General features: G+C 34.5%; 1 protein-coding gene across 1 annotated transcript; it reads right to left on the bottom strand.

Annotated features, from left to right (window-relative positions):
* Positions 1-401: 401 nt before the first annotated feature.
* On the bottom strand, positions 402-8,047 carry LOC117781220 (guanylate cyclase 32E). Its single transcript, XM_034617974.1, has 23 exons — positions 7,892-8,047; positions 5,347-5,480; positions 5,173-5,284; positions 5,037-5,111; positions 4,873-4,980; positions 4,691-4,814; positions 4,479-4,625; positions 4,298-4,406; positions 4,073-4,157; positions 3,864-4,016; positions 3,654-3,806; positions 3,412-3,593; positions 3,127-3,235; positions 3,003-3,069; positions 2,853-2,950; positions 2,488-2,798; positions 2,257-2,426; positions 1,995-2,178; positions 1,794-1,934; positions 1,537-1,729; positions 1,193-1,399; positions 983-1,141; positions 402-785 (listed from the first exon to the last, which is right to left on the bottom strand). The coding sequence occupies exons 1-23, from the start codon at positions 8,045-8,047 to the stop codon at positions 402-404; spliced, it is 3,561 nt and encodes a 1,186-aa protein (XP_034473865.1).
* Between the last annotated feature and the right edge of the window lie 1,276 nt (positions 8,048-9,323).

Consider the following 9,323-nt stretch of genomic DNA (forward strand, 5'->3'; position numbering starts at 1 on the left):
ATATTTAAACTCCAAATAAAAATTGAATATTTTTATATTATTTAATTTTGTGTAAAAAGTAAAGAAAAAATTAAAGCAATAAAAATATTGTTCGTGTTTAGGAGGTATATGTATTAACCGGCTTGCGAACCGAGCCTTAGTCTATCTTAAAGGTTGAAATCGCCGAGCCGAACATTTAGCAGCATTTTGGTGGCTTCCAGCTTTGATTTGATTATTTCTTGACAAAATTCCGTTTGTAATGTAAAATCTCTAATACTGGACGTTTTTACAAATTTTTCACCTAGGAATTGACATGATATAATTGATCTAAAAGTTATTTTTAATTAGAGCCTGACAAAGCTCTAATTCCATCTATATTTTAGTAAAATCGATTATTTTGCGTTGACTTAAATAGCTAAAACCTATAGTCTAAAAGTAATACTTGGAGCGGAACGTGGACCTCGGTTGTTAAAAACTGGACTGCCCTTTAATCGACACACGCACAACTGATTGCAGTTGATCTGCACGGGATCGTTGATATTCTGCAGGCCGAAGTGATCAAGGGTGGTGTTGACATTATCATCGGATCGGCGACTATATAAAGATCTGGTGGCACAATTACAGGAATCTGTGCGAAAGTGTTTCAGCTGTTGCAGAGATAAATCATCGCCTTGAGTTTTGGCACAATAGGCATTGGAGGCATCCACAGTGCTAATGAGATCGGGAGCCCAATCGTTGATCATCAGTGATCGCTTCTCGGCTTGCAGTTGTTTGATCAGCCAATATGTGCGCATATAGCCTTTGCCCTGAAAAATAAAAGATTAAATTTAATTGAATAGGTTATCTTGTAAAAGATCAAATTTGAACGAATCTTTGTTCGATTCAATCATAATAAACAAAATAAATTGAAAAGCAATATATATATTAAAAAAGAATAACAAATTGAAAGTAAAAGAAAAAAAATTAAAAAATTATTAGTTTTTTTTTTATCAACTTCTTCTACCTTAATGCTGGTCAACCCCCGTTCGATGCATACGTAACCTCCGACATCTTGCAGCAGTTGATAGGTCACTTCCGAGATATGGATTTTCATGGCCTCTCCAGTGCTCTCCATGCGAGAAGCCGTATTGACAGTGTCCCCAAACAGGCAATAACGTGGCATCTATTGGATTATATATATTTAGACAGATAGTTAAACGGTTAAAAGCCTTACCTTTTGACCAACCACGCCCGCTGCACATGGGCCAGAGTGTAGGCCAATGCGAAATTGCATCATTTCAGTGGGTTTATGTCGTATTTTAAGATTCCCGACAGTTTCTAGCAGGTGTAGAGCTAGCGAAGCTATTTCTCCGGCATGTCGGTTGCCGTTCTTTAAAGGTAATCCAGATACTACCATATAAGCATCTCCAATAGTCTCCACCTATAGACATAATAATTTTAAATAATTGCAAATTGCCATCATAATTGCAAATTGCCATTTTTGTACTGCTTAATTTTATTCACACTTAGATTCACGGCATCACTAGTTGTTCACTTCTATAAATGTACTTTCATTACCTTGTAGACATCATAGTTGGATATAATAGAATCGCAGCATGTATACAAATCGTTAAGCATTTCTACAACTTCAAAGGGGGTGCTGGTAGTACAGAGTTCGGTGAAGCCAACAATATCGCTAAATAGAATTGTAACACAGTCGAAGCACTCGGCCTTAACTGGATCTCCACTCTTCAGTAACTCAGCTACAGTTCTAAAAACAATATACAAGATTTAATAAAATGTATATTTATTTAAGATTTTAAAAAACCACTTACTTTGGTAGCATTTGATAAAGCAGCATGTCAGTTTTCTTTTTCTCCTCGTACAGCAAATTGGTGCGTTCTTGAACTAAGCCCTCAAGATTATAGGCATATTTTTCCATAATTGCCAGCATGTTATCAAATATGTTTGGCTTTCTAAAAAAAAGTGTGTTAATTAAAAATCGAAAAAATTAAATTAACAAATTTAAAACTTACAATCCCGCCTGTAGCTCTTTTAGATGCATGCGAACAAGTCGAATATCGGGTCGAACTTCGGGATCTTCTTCCCAACAAAGGCGCAGACATTGTCTTATATAATTTGGTATATCTAGATAACTAAGGGCTGGACGAAACACTCCGTGCTGTAGTAGATCAGGATTTTTGACAAATTCAATTATTTCTATTTAAATACGTAAGAATACAAATTTTTAATTTTATTAAATTATTTTCTTTAAAATATTAGGTTTATTAAACATACCCTCATTTGTATATGTTGTTTCACCCCAGGTTCCCTTGCGGCCAATCATTTCATATAGCAAAATGCCAAAGGAGTAAATGTCACCCTTCTGTGTACCACGAGCTGGTCTGTAGGGATCCCGTAAAAGCTCCGGGGCCATAATAAGGGCACGTTTTAATTCCAATTCCATTCTGGATATAAAAAAAACAAAAGTATATCTATATGTATCTATAAATTTTTTACCAGTGCTACTTATTGGGCTCATCCTGTCCGGCTTTTAGTTCATGAAGTCCAAAGTCAGAGATTTGACAAACCCATCTTGAATCGATCAGGCAGTTACTTGATCTCAGATTCCCGTGTGATATTATCTCCGAGTCGTGCAGATATATCATGCCCTTTAATATATCCGAGACCAATGAAGAAATAAACATATGATCCAAATGTAAATCCTCATTCGCCAGTACATCCTCCAAACTTCCTCTGGCACAGTATGTGGTGAATATTATCACCGATCCATGATCAATCGATGCGCCAATAAAATTGATTATATTTTCATGTCGAACCTAAAAGCTGTTGTCGAATTTAATTTTACAAAATCAGGTATCTTAAATGTTTACCTCTCGCATAAGTTTCAATTCTTTACGAATACAACGTGTTATATCTACATTCTTCTTATGAATCTTTTTCATAGCGACAATGTTGCCACGAAATAGAGCTGTTGATGAGTTAAATATTAATTTGGAAATCTGTTTCCCCTAAACACATACCAATATTTGTAAATGATCTTTTATTTGGCTCTCCAACTACCAGAATACTTTGTCGACATATTTGAACCTAAGAAATAATAATAGATTAAGCAATAGCTATACCAATACATATTTAATTTCTTACGATATTCTTATGGTTTGGATTATTATATTCCCCCAGATTAATAACAGTTACTTCCTTCATATCCACCTTCCACAATAAACCAGCTAAAGTCTGTTCGTAGCGGTAATGCCTTAAAAAAGTATAGGTATTGTTTGTAGATAAATCAATTTGTTTTTTAATTGAAAGTTGAAATTTCGAATTAATTTTACAAAATTCGTAATACTTTAATTAAATATAATAATATATATTTGGGTATAATTGATGCGAAATTGAAACTCAATAGATTAAATTATATTCCAACGTTACTTGAACAATAGAGCGATAGCTACAATCAGGACGAATGCGCAGAGTGGAGCTGTTACTAGGTAGCGCCAGTCCAATTTCTTGCGAGGACACAATTCCCCGTGGAAGCCACACATTGGTTCCGCAAGAGGCGGACGACCGTTAAGCCATTGTATAGGTCGACTATTTTTTATATAACGAAACTCCTTTCAATAAAAATATATAATTAATACATTGCTATTCGAATTTAAAATTTCAATTTTTACAGGAATTACAGAGTCCTTGTTATAAACGAAGAATCCAACGGGAAGCATTGTCATTTTCGCTAAGGAACTCCCAGAACTAGCTCCATTCGTATCGCTTTGTAATGTGATCACAGTGTAGTTTCCCTCGGCATCGCCATTTGAGTCAATAAAGACCTAATGATTACCATTTAAGAATCGTAGTTCGCATTTTTTAATAGTAAATCAACTCACATCAAAGCCCTGAATGGAGTGGTAGGACCTATTGAATATATGACTCATTACAAGGCTACCATCATTTATGTCTCCCCCTAGATGAAGTATTTCCGTTATTGCACGAGCATAGATCATTACGCTGTCGTACAAATGTAAGCCAAAAATGGGAACCTACAATAGAGATCTATAAATGAATAATTTTTAGATAATAAACAGATATTATATACCGAAATGTTCTCGAAAACACGTTGATGGTAGGGCACCAGGAAAGGTGCTTTACGTGCATACTCCTTAATTTTGGCGCAGATATCACTGAAATTATGTATATATATATATATATATTTATAAAGTTAGGAATTAATTAAGTACAATTTTTATAGAGCAGGGAAATTTGGGTTTCAGGTTATAGTATATAGTCAAGGTATTTATTAAAGGAGTTAGAATAAAATTACCGAATATGAGGATTTTGTGGATATGTCATGCTTATTTTTATAACTGAACGAAATGAGATTTTGTCCAGTGATTTGCTCTTTTCTTTTCTAATATAAGGATCTAAGTAATCTGCAATAAGATGGTGCATGCATTAGTGCACAAGGATAGTTCAGAATAACTGAGTTAAATTAATAAACTTACTACGTTCCATTATATTAACACGATTTGCATTATAGATTTCATCATCCACTGATATGACTATATATTTTCCGCTTTCCAAAAGCTTACGATTCTGTAAGCCGCGCACAAAGTCAACCATGGCGATATGTTCACCGATAAATACGTATACTTAATGTAGTAAAAAATAAAATTGGATTAATATTGAATGTCTCTTTGGCATTATAAAAACTTACTTCTTGTCGTTTTGTAGGTTTCTTCTATAATGTTTTCAATTTGGGACAAAGTTTTCCTAATAGGTATATAATCCGATATGTATTTAAAGTGCGTAATGGTAAAGTTTCTCGATTCCGCCAGTTCCTGTTTTTGTGAAAGTTAAGCATGATTTATCTTTTTAAGGAATAATGAAATGTTGTACCTGTATAGCGCTGGCTACATCAGATCCCCAAATTGGCTTTGAACTAACAACAATGGCAAATTTCTTCCAATCGTAAGCATTCAACAGACTTATCACACTCTTGGAAACCTGAATAAATCTATGATATTATAGATACTTATGACATAATATAGAATTATATTAACCTTTGATGCTGGTGCGAGTGTTCTTGCAAAGGTGTGGAAGGTACTTTTATTAGAAACAATAGAGTCGGAGCATTTCTAGAGGAAATAATTGGTCTTAAACTGTTTAATATAATTTTATATTTAATTACGATCTTACGAATGAAAGCATTGGGGTATTCCAGGCAGATGCAAGTAGTGCCTCGGTTGTGCAGCTTTCGTCGGGTCCGATGAAAGCCTTCACTTTTTTTTCCCTCATCTCAGTCATAAATCTGAAGTTAATTAGTCGAGTATTTAAATTGTGGAAGGCGTCCTCAGACTAATTATAGGTTACCTTAATGGTCTCACTCGATATGCGCTCATTTTGTTGCCTATGTCGAATGGAGTAAAGGTCAGAGTTTTTCCGGGCAACAAATTAACATTTTTATTGACATCCTCAATGGCAAGAGGTAGACCTCCAAGTGTCACCTGAAGTCCACAAAAACAACAACGTGGTTAAACAATAAATTTTTTTCTGGGGTCTTCTTTTAATAATCAAAAAGATTTTATTAATACTGAGGTATTTGAATCATTTCGAAGCCAAGTGAATTATTTAATGATTGAGCGTATGCACGAATTTCATGATTTCCCCTAATTTGATTTATAAGCAGAGCGGATGTCAACTGATAGTTATATTTTATGGCAAAGATTAATGAAATACTGAGCAACACCAGTTGTGCCAGAAAAAAATCGATTCCCATAAATAGATAAATATATGGAACTTCTTTATGAATTATACATATCCATAAACGCAAAAAATTTTCTTCGACTTGCTTTAATACTTTCAGACTCCAAGGCAACATCATTAGGAAGCTAAAGTGTATCCAAACTTTTAAGCTCGAGCCGCAAATTCGACTTACAAAGTCATTAAGCGGACCAACTGAGCGCAACTGTATTATTCCATATCCATAGTAAAATGTGCTCATTGCAAAGACAGTGTATAACAGACTGTATGCCAATTCACAAGGTATGTCACTATAAACGAGCTCTTTTACAGGCTGTATAACACCCAACAGCAGGGTCGTTTCCAGTATAACAAATAACAAGCCAATGGGCTGTGACTCCACAACAGTTATAATTTGCCTAAAGCTAAACATTGTCCTAATATATATTACATTTAAATTTTTACTTAATTGAAAAATGTTCTTATTATTTTTCTGAAAGCTTTTTAAACAGCTGCTGTAATATGAATATTTTTTGCCGTCATTTGGTAGCGCAGTTGCCCAATAAATTTGATTTTGATTGATTACAATTTGAGGTAAAAGTTTTTCTATTCAAGGTGGACTAGAACTATAAATAGTCATAGAATATAGGAGAGATTGGGAGAGTATACTTATAAAACAGAATATTAATCAAAGACAAAACTTATTTTATTCAACTATTAAACTTATGCCTTTATGAATTTAGCCTCAATTTGTACAACTTATTTTAAGATGTTAGTTGATGAATGGGAAATGTCTTCGTAATTAATTCAAATGAACATATAAGTTTCAGTAACTATCTTGTCGTGTTGAAACTTTTAATGTGAGAAATAGTTAGGCAACCACATTGAAAATGAACCCACAGTTGCTCAAAGTTCATATTAATATTCGTTAACAAGTTCAACAAACTCTAAAGTTAAATACATGTTTTTTTATTCACAATTGCAATACGAATTATTCTGTTACATCACTTGACTTATTTACGTTTCATACATTGCATTATGCTCCATTCAAAGGGCTTTTGTGTCCATTATGTTTTTGCCACAACATTGGACACCAGGGAACTGAGAAGACTTACGGCCATAAAAGGTAACAAATATTCTTATAAACTGCAGTAAGTAATTAAGGTAAGGGTGAGTGTGTAAAGGGAGAGTGTATAATTCTGTTGCGTTGTCATAGCACTTAATCTGTAAAGCGTTGTTTCCCCACTTAAATTTACCTTAAAGTCCAGATACATATATACATTTTACACTTCTTTTTTTTACCTAGCACAGGTGATGGTTTCATTTGATTGACAGCGTTTACAAAATATAAAAACCCAAAATTGACCCGTGAATTGCCAAATTGACAGATGTACGCAAATATTTGTAAAAAAAAAACTACGGTATTCTCTTCCTTCAAATATGTACATATGTTATATATGTAATTCTCTACTTTATGGTATTGCGTATATGTAAATTTACCAATTGCAATTGATACATTATATTGAAATAGGGTCGCCTAGCAGATACTCTGCAAACATATCTCAAATTTAAAAATTTCCAAAGTAATTAAAAATATTTTTCTAGCCTAATATTTGTTTAGTTTTCAGTTTTAAAAAAGAAATGTTAAGCTTGGAATTCTAAAATAATTTTTTCATTATTTTTTTTTGTTATACTTAAACATATAATTTACAAATTTTTGTTTAATGGTTTATGTAAAGTAAATTTAGCTAAGTTTTTCAACCTAAGGTTTCAATGGAAACTGTATCCACATCTTAATAGTCAAAGCAATTTCATGTTTTTATTTTACATAAAGTGGGCCCAGAATTTTAAATGTATTATTTGCAATTAAATGAGAGATACCAAAATTTGTTTTAGTTTGGTAGTCATGCAGTAAAAATCTATTATTTAATTTTAAAAAAGTTAAATTCCATAAGGTAAACGTTTATGTCGGTGTTGTCAAAAAGCACACTATAAAATATTTTTCTTATTGGACTCCACAGGCTTAACGAATATTCTGAATTTATAAATAAGAAAAACTTGCAAATTTAATAAATAATGGTTATTTTGTGGAGGGTGAAAACTTTTTAAGTAAACTGTTTAAAATAATATTATTCGAAAATTGGAGCAACGCATGGATCATGGAGCTGAGACTTACACGCATTTGAGAATATTCAGCTAAGAATCCAATATTTATGGTGTCTTTGGAGGCAGCGATGCTATGGTTACGCTGACTTGACAGCACGGCGAAGCCCACGAGAAGGATGCGAATATCAGGAATGCTAAATCTGTTGGCCATGTTATCCGAACACATTGCTCGTAAAGTGGCAAAAACGAGGAGTTAATGCCAATAAAGTTGAATTTCTTGTTGTTGTATTATATGCACTGACAACGACTAAAAATAATAAAGGTCTTGGCCTGGTTTACAAGTCAAGAACTGCACTAACCCATTTGAGAGTTAAATTACAAAATCAGGAGTCCGCGACGGCGCTATCCGCTTTATTTATCTATTTTTTTTATTATTTATTCACTTGTTGCTCCGACAACGCGTTGCTGTAGTTGCTCGACCGTAGATCCCATTCAGACTGCGGCTCAAAAAATGGCTGCTGTGTCCTTTATATGGCGTTGGCTTCGTAGCTGCAGCTTCGTCTCGGTTCCGGCATCAAATACGCCGTACGGTGTGCGGTGTACGGTGTACGTCTCGGTGACGGGGTGTTGCGGTTGTGGGCGCATTGCGCGCCAAAATTAAATGGCGTATGGCTGACAGGAGCTGTTCCCGTTGCGCCTGCTACTGCTCCTGCTCCTGCTATTCATTCTGCTGCAGCTCCACCTCCAGCTCCTGTCAAATGTGGGCTTATACACTTTAAATAGCACGGGGCCTGACTGATGGCAACTAAAAACAAGTGTCGTACTGTCGATTTTTTCAATTAAGACTGACAAGATGCTAATTTATAATTTCTCTGTTTTTTTGATGTTCAACAAGGTTGTGTTTAAAATAATTTAAAAACTACGAATAGTTGTTGATTTTAAATCGCTTGTGCTTATAATAACTAGTATTAATACTCGCATAATTAAGACCGTTTTTATCCGAAAGATCTCTTTTTATTCTTTCGTCACTTGTTTGAGTTATGGTTGGACTTTCGTCAGTCGCATGGATTAACGGACAATTAGTGAGCATTATTTCAAGAGTGCTCCTGAGTTTTTACTTCCCACATTTCAACCTTTCAGTGTGGGTGGTCCTTTAAGTTGGGTAAATTGGTCAGTATCATCTGTTGAAGGACACAGATTGTCATGAAAGTGCTGTTGAACTTTAATCTTTCACGAGTGTATGTACATTTCGGACCATTCTCTAAGTGCTGTCACTAGTGTAGGTGTTGGTAGGTATTGGTCAAGTGCACTAGTTCATGGACGAGGATTAGTTCGGCGATTGCTCTTGAAAATTCAGTGACTTCCGTCACTAGTGTGGGCTAATTAGGTTGGACGATGGTCAGTTGCACTGCTTCAAGGACACGTTGTGCGGATTATCCTTGATTCCCACGCAATTTATGCAAATATTTTTATTTAATGGACACGGAAATCGCAACAGACCT

Source organism: Drosophila innubila (genome assembly GCF_004354385.1).
Source record: "Drosophila innubila isolate TH190305 chromosome 2L unlocalized genomic scaffold, UK_Dinn_1.0 4_B_2L, whole genome shotgun sequence".
NCBI lineage: Eukaryota > Metazoa > Arthropoda > Insecta > Diptera > Drosophilidae > Drosophila > Drosophila innubila.

Excerpts from the sequence above, each read along its gene's own strand:
- LOC117781220 (XM_034617974.1), bottom strand. The coding sequence starts at position 8,047 with ATGTGTTCGGATAACATGGCCAACAGATTTAGCATTCCTGATATTCGC. Across the intron at positions 4,017-4,072 it reads GTGTTTTCGAGAACATTTCG|GTTCCCATTTTTGGCTTACA; the intron begins GTATATAATATC and ends TCTCTATTGTAG. Across the intron at positions 2,427-2,487 it reads GGACAGGATGAGCCCAATAA|AATGGAATTGGAATTAAAAC; the intron begins GTAGCACTGGTA and ends TTTTATATCCAG.